Here is a 15,654-nt window from a genome sequence, read left to right as displayed (position 1 = left end):
TTGAAGCACAGCATCGTTTGTGAGAAAATGTTTACACCATGGGATAAAATGGTTCAGTCAGAATATCAAAGTAATCAGTGGCAGTAATTCACCCGTTCAAAGTGGTGACAGGACCTAAAAAATACCAAGATATTGCTGCCCAAACCATTGTTGATCTTTCTCCATGTTGGAAAGTTTGCACAAGACAGTCAGGATGGTGTTTTCCTTTGGCATTCACCAAATGTAAACTCTCCTTGATGTTGAAAAAAGTGTGAAGGATGATTCGTCTAAAAGTATGACATGTTTCTAACCACCAAATGTCCAGTTTTTATGCTCTTAACCCTGGATCCTCTCTGTTGTTACTTATCAGTAATGATTGGCTTGGCAATACCAGTTCTGTCATACTTTATGGGTGTTTGGATTTTCATGTTAAACAACACGAGGCTTCTGTATGTGTGTCAAGAGCAAACGCTTCAGAGTTGGCATTTCATGCTGTGAATGAGGCACATTCCTGTCTTTTTAATGAAGCCAAAATAATTAATATTCAGCACAATTATAGTAAATTACTTATTGCTGAAACACTTGAAATGAAACTCTGTAAAAACTCAATCAATATTCGCAGACCTTTTTTTAATATCAGATGATTGGTCCTATAAATGCTGCATGATGGGGACTAAATTTCTTTTAAAATACTTGCGTGTCGACGCATTTTTTAGTTTCCTTCCATCCTGTGAACGTGAAGTATCAAAAAGTTTCCATCTAACTTAAGGAGGAAGAAATTTGTCTTCACATATTTCCTATTTATTTGTTTTTTTTTTTTTTTTTTTTTTTCCTATTATGAGTAAATTTGACATGTTTTCCTATACTGATGGTTTGTTTGTTTGTTATTTGGTTTTTAGGAGCATTAGCAACTAAGGCCATATTGCTCCGGGATATGTGGTGGTCATTCCCTGACCTTTTTGCATCCTCCGTATTTGTTGGTCACGGTCTCGAACCCCAGTCTAATCAAGAAGCATGTGCTATGCACTGCTGCTCCTGCCCACCCGGCTACGGAGGTGCCATACTGATGGTTTGATAGTTATGGAGTTGAGTTGGGACCTCAATGGTGATTCCAGGTTATTAAATCGCTGTTGTTGATATCATCATGGAACACATTAAACATAGTTTATTAATTTTGTTGTATTTTAATTAATTTATGTCATGGACTAGGAGAGTTGGATAAGAAGCCTTCCTAATAAAGAGATCAAGATATTTATTAAGTAACAAAAAGTAACAAAGAATATAGGAGCTATTGAGCAGATAATAGCTCTTATTATACTAAATAGATTTATATAGATGCACATAAATAATAAAGTACTGATTCTCTGAACTTATTAAGTAATCACTTCAGTTCCACAGGGCCAGATCCCTCAAGGACAAGGTGTACCACCCCAGATGTTGGATACCATTAGAAGACATGAAGTTGAAGCTCTTTTAGGAAACCAAAGAGAATTTGTTCAGGCTGTCAGAGATGTAAAGTGAGTTGTATATGAATTATTTAAATTTAATGTTTTGAATTAGCCTGTGCATGGATTACAGTTATGAGTTAACCTACCAAAAATAGAGATCTTTGAATTCTGTTCTTTCCTTTAAAAGAACTTCTCCAATTTAGGGCTGTCCACGTTGTGTCCTAATAAGGATAACTCGAGGATCCATAACGGAGCTATTGAACAACAGTTTTGGCAAAATATTTGCCACTGGTACTTGAATAACTCTGGCTAACAAGCTTTCAACCTGATTACTTTTGCTATAGGTTTTATTTAGCAGTGAAATTGAGTTAAAAAAAAAAAACCTTCAGTAAAATTTTCTGACAGATTTTCAAAATTTCCATTATTTTTTATTAGAAAGTTCTATTAAAAAGCTACTGAGCAACAGTTTTGGCAAAATATTCACAATGGGTACACTAGAATAATTGTAATTTTCTCATGCAATAATTTTTATTTTTTAAAGGACGGTATAGTAATGCAAAAAATTATCACATTGCATTAGTCTTTTTTTTTTTTTTTAAGTATATTTTATTAACGAAGTCCATCCCACTGACAGCTAGCAGCAAAGGGATCTGAGGGAAAGGTTTTTGTAATTACTTTGATATTAATCTTTATTTCTCTGTAACAGTTTTGGAAAAATATTTACCCTGTGTATTCTAGTAAGGAATATATTGAAAATGCAAACATAAATAATATATAGCCCTTTCCCCTACCCAAAGGATGTACCTGAGATTTGGTTGCTGCAGAATGAATAGACTTTGAATTGCTTAAAAGTCTATTCATTATGCATCAGCCAAATCCTTTGCTTGCACCTCTACACTACAGAGCTGCAAGCAAAATAACCCTGGGTGTTACTTCCATATTCAAGATTCAAAAATGTTATTGATTACCTAGTATCCTAGAGATGACCACCCAGGTGCAAATCAGTGTAGACATTTGTCGAGGTGTGACATCTCTCATGGAGGAATGGTCCAACCTCTACGATGCTAAGAAGTATCAGAGGTTGGATCTCCAAAGCAGTGGTAGGTTGTAGGTGGCTCTTATCATGAAGTACAATCACTTAGCATTGCAATGAGACCCAATATTGCTTATAATTCTAGGGTACAGCTTTACAAGGGGCTTTGAAGGCCAATGTTATATAGCTCACTTGACTTGAACTTATTGTCCTAAGGCAGTTGGTGTTATAATCTTGCCTCTGTTCTGCCAACTCTCATCCCCTTGACATGGGCACCTGTACATGGTGAGGGGACCTTTCAGTAATGCTGCTAGGCTTCCGGATAGGCATCACTGGGATCCTGTACTCCTTCCTACCTTGGTTACATCATTGGAATCCAGCATGTGCAGCCATGAGCTGCAACATGTGTGAACTCTGAAAGGGGGATCTTTGTGGGTGAGTAGCCCACCAGCTCTAATATACCATTTTGGCCCCTGCTTTGACAAGATGGGAATTCCCAGACCAACCTGACTAGGATCAGTTGGCTGGTGGTCCTTGCTATTAGCATCAACTGCATTCCACTAAGTCTCCTTCCTTTGGTCCTGAGACAGTCAAGACTTATTGGATGGGCATTGATACTCTAAGTGAACTCTGCATTCCATTCACATATGCAGTACCTGCTAGTTTGCAAGTGGGCATCCCTCATAGGGCTCCATGGTGGGTGAGGTACTTAAAGCATCAGAAATTTTTATTTTACTTCTATGAGTAATTTAAATTCCTCTTCTTTTGGGGCCCCCCCAACAAGGTCCCTGCGTAACCATTCAGATAACACCTCTGCAGAAAGGCCTAGAACAGAAGATACAGCATCATTGACACTACTTTTTTTTTTTTCTTATTCTCCATTCTGCAAGAGAGCAGGAAATTGAATAAATTTCACCCTTCATCCAGAAAGGATTAGAAGGGTTGGCAGGATCCCCAAAATATCTTAGTGGAAGCTTTGTGTGTTGGACATGCCCAAAATATTCTGAAAGCCACGTTGATAGGGGAATACCTGTCGCTGTAACTCCTCCCCCCCCAATAAAACTCCAAACCCTTCACATGGTGTCATATCAGAGTGGGATCTCCATGTTTCTGAAGAAATGACCTGCTCTGAATTGAAAGATTATGGTGTGGCAGCTATCAACTGAATATTGATGTGCAAGGATGGGAATCTCATTCTTACTCTAGTTCACATCCTTACATTCAATACCGTGCGGCTCCAAATTCCATCAAAGCAGGTTATTTGAACTGCTCAGTAAGGATATACATTCCAAATGCATTGAGGTGTTTTAAATGCTAAAAGTACAGCCACACACGAACAACCTCTCATGGCAACCATGCCTGTGCTTAATGTAGTGCCAAAAACCACAACTGCAAGGAATGTCCAGCTTCAAAGCTAATTTGTACAAATTGCGTAGGAGAGCACCCTGTATACTTTCATGCTTGCCAGCGGTGGAAAGAATAAAAAGAGAAACAGAAAACAGCTGAACATATCCTATCAAGAGGCCAGAAAATGCATCCAACCAGTAAATAGTAGCAAGCCATCATAAGACCAGAAAGTTTTTGGGAAGTGTATCATTGGAACATAGTCATGACCATACCACTGTCAGGATAATTTACTCCTTTTGTCTGCCATTTATTGAGCTTGCCAAAACCAATTCAAAAGGGCCAATCGGCTATCTCACCTGTGTAGAGATTATCCAAGTGCAAGTCACGGAATTTTCAGCTCCAAGAAACTGATAAATCATACTCTGTAAGAAGCTTTATAGTCCTAGTCACACTTGTTATTTTATTCTTAATTTAGCTAGACATTTTGAAGGTTACTACTTAATATATGCATAACCTTTGTTTCATGCAAATCTTGTTGCCATTGTTATAGAGTGAGTGGTAGGGGAACTCAATTTTTAATTGTGGTAAATAGGTAGCTCTAAAGTTCAAATCAATTAGGTTGGCATTAGTTGAATTTTTTTTATATTATAATTAACTTAACTTCAAATCACTTGTTGGGCATATATCTTTTGTGTTTAGCTAAAGATATAACTAATTTAACATTGTGATCGTTAAAGTATAGCTTAACATATATCCTGAACTTGTTAGCGCAAGGTATAACGTAAAGCTAGATAAATAAGTTTCACTGCATTTAGGAATCTGTTATCTTAGTGTAGTATTGTCAATTAATTAATTAAGTTTATTAATTCATTGTTAATCAGTTGATTGTATTTAAACAGAATTCATGCCCCAGACTAGAGCAGCATGGCAATGGGCACAAAGTAGCAGAGGTGTTGTAGCTCGGGTTATAAACCGAAGGGAGCGATTCTCCATTGCATTACAGTCTAAGAAAATAGGAATTTTGACTTTCTCTTATTGAAACTACTTTCTCCAATCTGACTTTCCTAATAATACAATAATTTACATTTATTTTTAATGTTCATGCATTAGTTGCCTTAAGATTTATTGTTGTACTTACCTACAGATATGAGCAAGCATTAGGATCATGATTATTAGTATGGCATCTTGTATTCACATTACACCCTAAACTCTCAATCTATATTAAGCACATCTAAGGGTAGGATTTAAGAATACAAAAAAAATTAAATTTAGCACTGTATAAATTTCAGTGTATTATCAGATTAATCCAGCAGTAAACTAAATTTTCTCAAAACGCTGTTTTTCCCTACATAAACTAAATTCACACTTAATCAAGAAGACAGCATACGGCGGGCGCCTCCGTAGCCAGGTGGGAAGGAGCAGCAGTGCGTAGCACACGCTTCTTGATTAAACCGGGGTTCGAGCCCGTCACCACCAAATACAGAGGATGCGGAAAGGTCAGGGAATGACCACCGCATATTCCCGGAGCAATATGGCCTTAGTTGCTAATGCTCCTAAAAAAAAAATAACCAACCAACCAACCAACAGCATACGGCACTTGTAATTAATCACTCAAATAATGGAATTTGTCATTTCTTCAGTACAAATTCAAAATGGACTATGTTTTTGTGGTCAAAAAACTTCTGGCATAGCTTTGCCTTTGCTTGTTCTACTGATATACTTGCTTGTGTTTCAGCACATAGTCAGTCAGTCCTCACACGTGAGGACTGACTTACTGACTGACTGCCATCCTCTCTTCAGCTTTTAAACATGTCACAACTTGAAGCCTGTCAAATATGATGCAAAATGTTTCTTGCCCTCGCATCTCTGGGAGATTTATTATACTTATAGGAGGCTGTTTGACTGTACCGTTTTTGAATTGTTTTTTTTTTCTCTCTAGAGCATTTGTTGTGGATATCCATCAGCGTACAGGTAATATACTTACTAATCAAAATCAGCCAGCTAAACCAAGCGGTGGACAAACATTCGAAGCTCAGGCTGTATTCCAAGAATTAAAAGATGGCCTTAATATTGTTAAACGTGATGTGGCTGCAGTTAATGCAAAGACACAGGTAGGAAAAAGTGTTGATAATAAACATATTATAGACATAGGTTTTTTAACTTATTTTTTATATTGTTTCACAGATTTTGGTATAAAATTTAAAACCTTATTCATAAATCATAAACTCGTTTAAATATCTCATTGAAAAAAAATTTACACAACTTTTTAGAGATCCAAATGCTTCGACATGGCCACTGAAGAATATGATTTATCCATTTTCCAAGTACCCATTCAAATCACTTTTAGACATTTGACTCATCAGAACTGGTATACTACTTCCATATAAGCTTGTAAAACATGATATAGTATGTTTCTTGCCCTTTCATTTCTAGTAGATTTATTATAGGTATGGTGAACTATCTGATGGTAAACTTTAACAGATTTTGGATACATGACAGCAAATTTTAATATATTTTAAAGCAAAACTCAATTCCTCTGTATTTATTTCAGAAGAATTAGGTATAGTAACCCCGGAGCAGTTAATCTGATCTCTCCGGAAATGCAGAATAAGTTTAAATAAGTGATAAGCGGATGGATCGAGGTCTGAATAATGGTGGATGAGGCTGAATTTCTCATTGCATAGTCAATTTTTCATGTATCATCCTTGGAATATGGAGTTTGGTCTATGTAATTTCAATTTACTGTCCTGTTTCTAAATAAATTAATAGAATACAGTCTACAGTAACTAGAATTTACATTACTGTTCTCAGGCACAATTTTTTATTAATTGTTTGGTGTTATCATGCAAGAGCATTATGCACAATAACACCCAGCACATGATATTTTTAATTCATCACATCAGATAATTTTGCAATTAAAGCTTACCTAAACACTGAACTATTGGAACCATAAGCACCATTAGATAGTATTTCTAATGGCTCTGTCAACTGTGGTTACGACAATTCAAAGTTAATTGTACACTTCATATCTTGTTTATGCAAAGTATAGCATTTCACAAGTTAAATATGCCTTTTGGGATAGTTAATGAAGTTTGCTTGATCTTGTCACTTCCTTTTTAATAAATGTCCACTTGCAAAAATAGAAATTAATTGCACACAGTTATTTGTAAATTGTGTGCAATCTAAATTTCAATCTTATTTAGGTGAGCATGTTTGCCAAATTTTTGGACCATTTCCTGTGAAAGTCCTAGATTCCACAATGTATGGGCTGGAGACATAATTATAAACAAATTCAGTTTTAAGTGTTTAAAAATATTTTGTATACATTGAATAACATTTCATGATACAAAAATAAAAGTGTATGTCATAACTAGAGATTTTATATTTTTCAGATTGTCTGGAAATGGAATCCCCATTATAATATTTAGACATGTCATTAACACATTTTCAGGAATGCATTGTCTAAAAGTTGAGGCTACCTGTAGTTTTCATTAAATGCCTTGATATATCATTATGACAAGCTACTTCAACTTGGCTTTTACATACTTCTAACAAAATAGTAACTTCAACATATTTATCATAACTTTAATTTTGTGCAGCTGTTTGTAAAAATGTTCATTATATGCACCAAGGGCTGTTTATGTGGATGAGTTGTGGTACATAACACAATCAGACTCTCAGTAGTTCATGCAGAATTTCTGGAGATTTTCCAGGTATTTCTAAGAGTTTGAGAATCTTGTAAAACCCTTGCACATAATAATAATAGGATATATTCAGAACCTGTATTAATTTTTTTTCCCCTTAACTGTATAAGTAAGGCCCATATATTATACTTAGTATAACATAAATGACCTCACTTATACAGTTAAGGAAAAAACAAATAATGAGAATTCATTATTTATTCTGTCTTCCATTTCGCTATGTGTCACACAATAATAATGAATCTAGAGCGCATGGGCCTCTTTAATCATATCGATTGCTTCTCTTAACTTTCCCAGGTGGTTTCTGTAGCGATGCTTCCGGTGATGCTGTTGCCTTTGGAAGATATTCTGTAAGGATGATTGATACCTTTAGAGTCCCAGAAGACTGACAACATGAACTAGTTGCAGACAGTTGAATCTTCTTGTTTTTTTGGGGGAGTTTGTGAAGATGAATGTTTCTGTTATTTGCTCCTATGTTTGTTTCTGGGTCATTGTAATGTAACCACTATTCATCTGTCTTTACAATTCAATCAAAAAATCATCAAAATTCTCTCTATAAAGCTTTAAAAATTGGTGGAACACTTTCCTATAGAGCTTTTGAGGAGGTGTAAGTCTCACAACCTATTTGGCTGCCACCTTCTCCTCTGCAAGAGTCTCTGCATATGTCTGTATGCAGAAACTCTTGCATTATGGTGCAAACAGACCCATGGCTAATGTTCACATCCTTTGCTATAAGATTTATATTTACACATCTATCTTCAAGGATTAGCTCTTCCACTTTAGCTACAATGGCAGTTTGCTGCTGAGATGGTCTTCCTTCTCTTGGTCATTGTACACACTGCTTTGCCCACACCTAACTGTCTTTCCAATTTTTCAGTTTCATATGATGATCAATCCTCCCCATATACAGCATTCATCTCCTCATGGATTTGCAAAACCTTCTCCAGCATACCACCTCATCTCTTGCAGTATTGATGGTTCTAGTTTGGTGACCAATAGACCTAGGAAAAATAAATATATGAGGAGTGACCATTTAATTTGCAGGCTGGTGCAAGATTTTGTTTACTGCACAAACTTTCCATAATTTCCACTTTCCTTGATCGCTACTGGGCAGACTGTGCACATGCCAGTACCTGCTGAGCTAGTGTTGCGTGAAGAGTTTTTTTAGCCGCGTATCACTGACAATCGTTTTGAAGCAAGTATCATGTCAGACATACATATTGAACAATATGTGATTTGTTATTGTGTCAGACAGGGCTTAAATGAATCAGAAACAGTTAGAGATTAATGAAGCATATGGTATTGAGTGTCAGTAGGATGGCCATATTTAAATGGCATGGATGATTCGGTGAAGGCCATGAGTTTGTTGCAGCTGACCCAAGACCTGGTCAGCCTTCCTCCTCAACAACCCCTGAGCAAATCACAGAAACCCAAGAAGTCTTGGTTGAAAACAGGCAAATTACACTCTGTGAATTATCTGTTAGAATGTCCATTTCATACAGTAGTGCAAATTGGATTCCACACAATTTGACTCCAGAACAAAAACAGTAAAGAGTAGACTTGTGCAAAGAAATGCTCGGTAGTTTTGAAACATAGGGTCGAAACTTCTTAAATGGAATAGTTGTGAATAGTTGAATTTGTGATGAGACTGATTTTTCGCTATGATCCAGAGACAAAACAACAGTCGGGAAAGTGGGAGCATTCTGGTTCATCAAGATGTAAGAAATTTCAAGCTTCTCGTTTGGCTGACAAACAAATGGTTCTTGTGTTTTTTGACATAAAAGGCATTTTTGTTACACATTTTGTGCCTCATGGAACAACTATGAATAAGGAAGCATACTCTGAGGTTCTCAGAATCAAACTTTGCCGCACCATTCATAAGAAATGTCAAGAACCTTCTGGCACGAAGTGATTTCTCCATCAAGACAATGCCAGGCCCCCATGCGGCTAATATTGTGCAACCAGTGATCACTGCTGTAGGTGCTGAGATTCTGCCACATCCCCATTATTCACTGGACTTTAGTCCTGTGTGATTTCCCCCCCCCCCTGTTTCCACATCTGAAGAAAGCTCTGAAAAGCAAACGTTTCATGCATTCATAGTTGTTCCACAGAGCCACAATGGAAGCACTTTGCAGTTTTTTGAAAAATGGCTTGCAAGAAGCATTTAATGTGTAAGTACAATGGTGGTGAATATGTGTAAAGTTTAGGGGAGAGTATTTCAAAAAGGAGAAATCCACAGAAGATTCAGTTGATAACTATGATAAGATCTTGCACCAGTCTGTGAATTAAATGATCACCCCTTGTAATTTAACTTATGAGACAGTAATATATTTTTATATACGTAATATGAAATCCCCAAATCAGATATTTCAAGGTAAGAGTAAATACTTATTTACTGCCACTCATATAATAGTGATTTGATTTTTCATCAGTTCATTTTATTATTTCTTCTGTAGTATAAATATGAAAGTTACTGGGGGTACTCCATATTTTCTCTAACTTGTGTGTGTGTTTTTTAAATTTTTATCCTTTTTTAATATTTTGCAGACTAATCCATGCCCACCTCTTCAGGCACTAAATTGCCTTACACCACTTTACTTCTTTGTGTTTATGGGATTACAGCTTGTGATAATGATCGGTTACATGATGTATCAGTGAGTATTGTTATCTGTATTTTTTAATTCTTACAAAAATGATATATATATATATATATCGTAAATTTGAAATGGTATTTTCAAACCTTGGAATGAGAAATCTTAGGGAGTTTAAGTGATAGTCTAAAGAAATAAGTAAAGCTTATTTTTTCTTAATTTTTATCCATTAATATAATGACATTGTGCTCATTTTCCATACATATAGTGACATAATGAATGAATACATTTCAAAAACAAAATTTCGTGCCTTTGTTAATGCATATGTTAACCCTTACATTAACAAAGTGTTGAAGATTTCATTCTGAAATCTGGCAGTGGTCCAGCTACAAGGTTGTCACATCCATTTTGTTTCTGGGTCACAGTAATGTTGGAGAGTTTGTGTGGCATTTATTTATTTATTTATTGTACAATATATAAATATATAGTTTCAATGTTTCTTTAGAAATTTCCACATATTGATAATATGCATTCTGTTCAATAAATATGGAAAAGCACAAATGGGGCTTTAGTTGGCCAAACCCAGGTGAAAAGAGTTTTTTTTTTTTTTTTTTTCTCCTAAGTTATTCTGAGTTCTTCCCTTGATTTTTTTTTTTTTTTTTTTTTCTAGGGCTTTTGCCTGCGCAATATGCAGATCTGGCTGTGAATTTATATCTTTACGGATATATAGGCTGAAGCAACATGGCTTAAGATGTTGATGCTCCATAAAAACAATCGAGAAGTGTCTTTTCTAAACTAGATTAACAGAAAATGGTTTAGTGGCAACATTATTATTATATATACAGTAAACCCCCGCTATTCTTGTTTACGTTCCTGAGAAATGCTGCAAATACTGAGTTATGGCTCCCATAGTAATAAAGGGGTTCCGTTCCAAAGTATGAAATATATAAGAAAAACTAGTCTAAAATTTTGTCTATGTATGTAATATGACTATGTACATAGACAGTACATAGTGAAATGCAAGCATATGGCATCGAAATGAAAATAAGAAACAATTTAATATTAAATGTAATATTTATTAGAAATTTCAAACAAATCTTTCAAACTAGCGCCTTTGCTAGCTAAAAAAACATCCTGCCGGTGCTATTGCCAGTTTCGCTAAAGTGTTTATAAAGGAGTTTTGCCTTTTCATGAATGATGAGTGAACTTATGGAATTTTATTTTGGGTTTCGTCTTCTACCCACAGATTTAAAGCCTTTCTAATTTAACATCACGAGTTACAGAGCAAATTTTTGAAGCAATTAGCTCGTTTTCACGGACACTACGGCGGATTTTTTCTTCCGATTTCTTGATCAATTGTACAGTTGACTCATTGATTTTATAATGTTTTGCCACTGAGGAGACACTTTCACCATTAGAAATTTTATCTAATAACTCAATTTTATTCGCTAATGTCATCACCACCTTTGATCTTTTCACATTTCCCTTGTTATTCGTAGCCATATTTTTGTACGGGTTAGAATGAACTTGTCCACAATAAAGTCACTTTCTTCTGTTAACACACTCGAAAAAGTCTGTTTTATACCGCAAAACAGTAGATTTATCACTTTAATAAGTATGTATTTTGTAAGTATACATATAAATTGATAAATTTATTCAATTTATAAGCATATAAATTAAAAGCAAACGATGAAACCTTCCATGACAAGCGCATAACACATACTGAATAAGGATTAGCAAGAAACATCCATGCTCGCGATTTTGTTACCCCTCTCCCCCCCCACCCCCACCCACTGAGTGCTGTTTTGACCGGGAAAGATAATTTTAGCCATGCCCATGTTTTTTTTTATGGCCGAAAATGTTCACGGCGCTTTAAAATTTGCATTTTTTTTAGGTTTCATTTTATATTAAATCAGCAACCGCAAATACAGATACCACGAATAGTGGGGGGTTTACTGTATATGTATATTTTTTTTTTTTTTTTTTTTTTTTGTGCTGTTAGGCTTACTGTACAGTATTGTATATTATTATTAATGGCAAATGGTGCAAGAAATCAAGCCTATACAGCATAAACAAAAAAGAAAAAAAAAAATTTTTTTTTCAGCTGTCCATCCATTCTAACAGTTTACTTAGTTCTTCCTTGCAACTCTAACTGTTTATCTTGTCCCTCAAATGTATTCAAACTATTCATCTCTAAAACACCAGATGGAAGTTCCAACAATCAGTTGGCCTTATTTAATTTGATTTTATGCTTTTTCTTTGCTGCTACAATCTTATCACTTCTGACATCCATTTAGGTCTATACTATTAGTATTAGTATTAGTAACGGCCGTATGGTGCAAGAAAGCCTATGGCTTATGCTGCACCAGCCAAAAAAAAAAAAAAAAAAAAAAATCCGAACAAAACAATGATAAAAACAAAAATTAATTAAATAAATAATAATAATTTATAAATAAATAAAAATAAAAAATAAATAAAAAGGAAATTAATCCTATCATCCTATGCGCTTCCCTTACCCGAAAGTACTATCCAGATGACCTTTGAATTTCCCCAAACTGTCGGCCTCCACCACCCATGAAGGCAACTTATTCCAGTAATTTATAACTCGCTGGCTAAAATAAAACTTCCTGCAGTCCAATCTAAACATTTCCCCCCGTAACTTGAATTTATGTCCCCTAGTTCTAGCATCATTTATAATCTTGAAAATTTCGTCCTCATTCATTTTACTGATGCCTCTCAGAGCCTTAAACACCTCAATCAAATCTCCTCTAAGGTGTCTAGTTTCCAAACTCTGCAACCCACATATTCGAAGTCTTTCTTCATAAGGACGCCCTTTTGCCGATCTCACCAAGCGAGTTACCCTTCTTTGCACCCTTTCAAGAAGCTCGATGTCTTTCTTTAGGTGCGGTCTCCATACTTGAACACAGTATTCCAAGTGTGGTCTAACATAAGCCTTATATAATGGGATTATCACGTCCCTATCTCTACTTGCAAAAGTTCGATAGATCATCGATAGGACACCATGGGCCTTTCTTGCAACCTGTTTACAATGCTCAGAGAATTTCATGTCTGACCGTATCATAACACCCAAGTCCCTTTCCTCCAGTACTGGGTTTAGTTGAACTCCACCAAGTGAATAAGTTATTTTGGGATTACTGTTTCCCAGGTGTAATACCTTACACTTTGTTGGATTAAAGCACAGCTGCCATTTTTCTGACCATTCTTGAAGTCTATCTAGGTCTCTCTGAAGAAGCTCAGCTTGACAGTGATCATTAACTACTCTACCAATTTTAACATCATCTGCAAATTTAGACAAAACGCCCTCTATCCCTTCATCAATGTCGTTTATGAAAATTAAAAACAACAGTGGTCCTAATACTGATCCTTGGGGAACCCCACTTCTTACATCAACTCAATCTGAGGAATAGCCATTTATCACAACCCTCTGCCTCCTGCCCTGAAGCCATCCTTCTATCCATCTAAGGATTTTCTCAGTGATTCCAACCTGTTCCAGCTTATAAAGCAACCGCTCATGTGGGACTGAGTCAAAAGCTTTGCTGAAATCTAAATAAACAATGTCGAAATTATTCCCTAAATCCAGCTCGTGAGTGACCCTTTCGAAATAGCGAACCAGGTTTGTTAAACATGATTTTCCCTTTACAAAACCATGCTGAGTATCCTTGAGAATTTCAATTCGATCCAAATGATCCTGAATTCCACCCTTGATCATTGCCTCCACGATTTTCCCTACTACTGAAGTCAGACTGACAGGTCGATAATTTCCCACTTCACTTTTAGAGCCACCCTTATGTATGGGAGATACATTTGCACTTTTCCAATCCAAGGGAATCTCCCCAGAGTCTAGTGATGCTCGCATAATTAGCCTCAGTGGTTCAATGCACTCGCTTGCCGCCTCTCTTAAGATTATAGGGTATATTCCATCAACTCCAGGAGCCTTACTGGTCTGTAGGCTTGAAAGTTTTTTCATTAAATAATCTTGCGAAATTTCAATATCATTAATTACATATTTTTTAACTTTGCTCCCACAATTTCCCTTTGCCACAAAAGGCTTTTCATTTGTAAATATCGATGCAAAATAACTGTTGAGTTCACCTGCAACGGGCAGCTGGTGTATTTATTACTATCCCCTTTCCCTTACGTAAAGGTCCGATCTGGTTTGTCCTGCTCTTCTTGGCATTTATATATGTGAAGAATTCTTTATCCCCCCTCTTTGCTCTGTTTTCTAGTGATTTCTCATAAACTGCCTTTGCCTGTCGAACCTTTTCTGTGGCTCTATTACACATCACCTTGTAGCTGTTATAGGCTTCAGTACTTTTTATTGCTCTGTAACTTTTCCATGCCACCTTTTTCTGCTCAAGTAATGTGGCAGCTTCACTATTCATCCAACTTGGAACCCTTCTCGTGGAGTATTTTTTTAATGGTATATACGCATTCAAGGCATCTGTGATTAATGTTTTAAAAGCGTACCACAGTTCAATTGTATTCATTCTCTGCGCGATATCTACCCAGTTAATAGAGGCCATGTAGTACCTTAAGGCATCGTAATTTCCTTTTCTGAAATTAAAACCCATTCCTTTGCCTTTTACTTCTGCTACCTCTCTCGTCATCATCCACCGTACAACTCCATGATCACTTCCTGCTACTGGTTCCTCTACTGTCAGCGCTGTTATGTCATCTGATTCATGTGTGATGATGTCTAGGATATTCTTTTCTCTAGTACTTTCCTTGACATGTTGATACAAATAACAGTCATCTAGTTGATTTAAAAATTTTGTTCCCCATGTCGAGTTTCCTTCCCATTTACTCCAAAATATACCTCAACTTCTATATGTTAGTTGGTCTAAAAAGCATAGTAGCTTCTATGATAATATCCCTGAATTCTTCCAATTTAGAATTTGCTATTGGAAATTTGTTCATTACAAAGAGCAATAACACTGCTCTTTGTAAAGAACAACTGCTTGTAATTTACAGTGTCTTTAAGTAAGTTGGTCCTACTGCATAGAATTTAAAAATTGACTGAGACCACCGTTGTCACCTTTATGGAAGCAAAAGCTCTACCCTTTGCCTTTGATGGTAGGTAGATCTTTAAGTAAATCCCACTTCAATACAATTGTGATCACTCCCACATAGTGGGTCTTTTATCTGCAGATTCTTAATGCATGAAGGGTCAGTGTTGTTGATGATGAGAGAGAGAGAGAGAGAGAGAGAGAGAGAGAGAGAGAGAGAAATGCTTACTCTTTAACATGGTAGTGTAGGAATCATCCGATAAATCTACTAAAGTCTTGGTACTGTGTGAGTGACCAACCCGCAGGGTCCAGTCAATATCTGGAAAGTTTTAAGACCCACTTTCGTCTGTACAATTGTTTATTGTACTCATCATGCTTATTAGGCCTATAACACTGCTACCCTCATTTTAGTTTTCTCAGTTTTTCTCAGAAGAAAAATGCATAGGATGCATATAAATTATCAAGCGACTCAGAAGCCTATGGCAGATATAAGCTAGTCTGTAATCAGGGCAAAAAGAAGGTTAAGCA

General features: G+C 36.1%; 1 protein-coding gene across 1 annotated transcript in view; it reads left to right on the top strand.

Moving 5' to 3' along the window:
• The window catches only part of ergic53 (lectin, mannose binding protein ergic53), a 207,475-nt gene that overhangs the window by 178,787 nt on the left and 13,034 nt on the right, over positions 1 to 15,654 (top strand). The window contains exons 12-14 of the mRNA XM_090389265.1: positions 1,370 to 1,496; positions 5,747 to 5,918; positions 10,056 to 10,162. Coding sequence (XP_090245391.1) covers positions 1,370 to 1,496; positions 5,747 to 5,918; positions 10,056 to 10,162 — 406 coding nt within the window. The remainder of the gene's footprint in view (positions 1 to 1,369; positions 1,497 to 5,746; positions 5,919 to 10,055; positions 10,163 to 15,654) is intronic.

The sequence above is a fragment of the Mastigoproctus giganteus genome, chromosome 14 (genome assembly GCF_048544385.1).
Source record: "Mastigoproctus giganteus isolate SK-2022 chromosome 14, ASM4854438v1, whole genome shotgun sequence".
Taxonomy (NCBI): domain Eukaryota; kingdom Metazoa; phylum Arthropoda; class Arachnida; order Uropygi; family Thelyphonidae; genus Mastigoproctus; species Mastigoproctus giganteus.
This window is presented reverse-complemented; position numbering and strand designations above follow the sequence as displayed.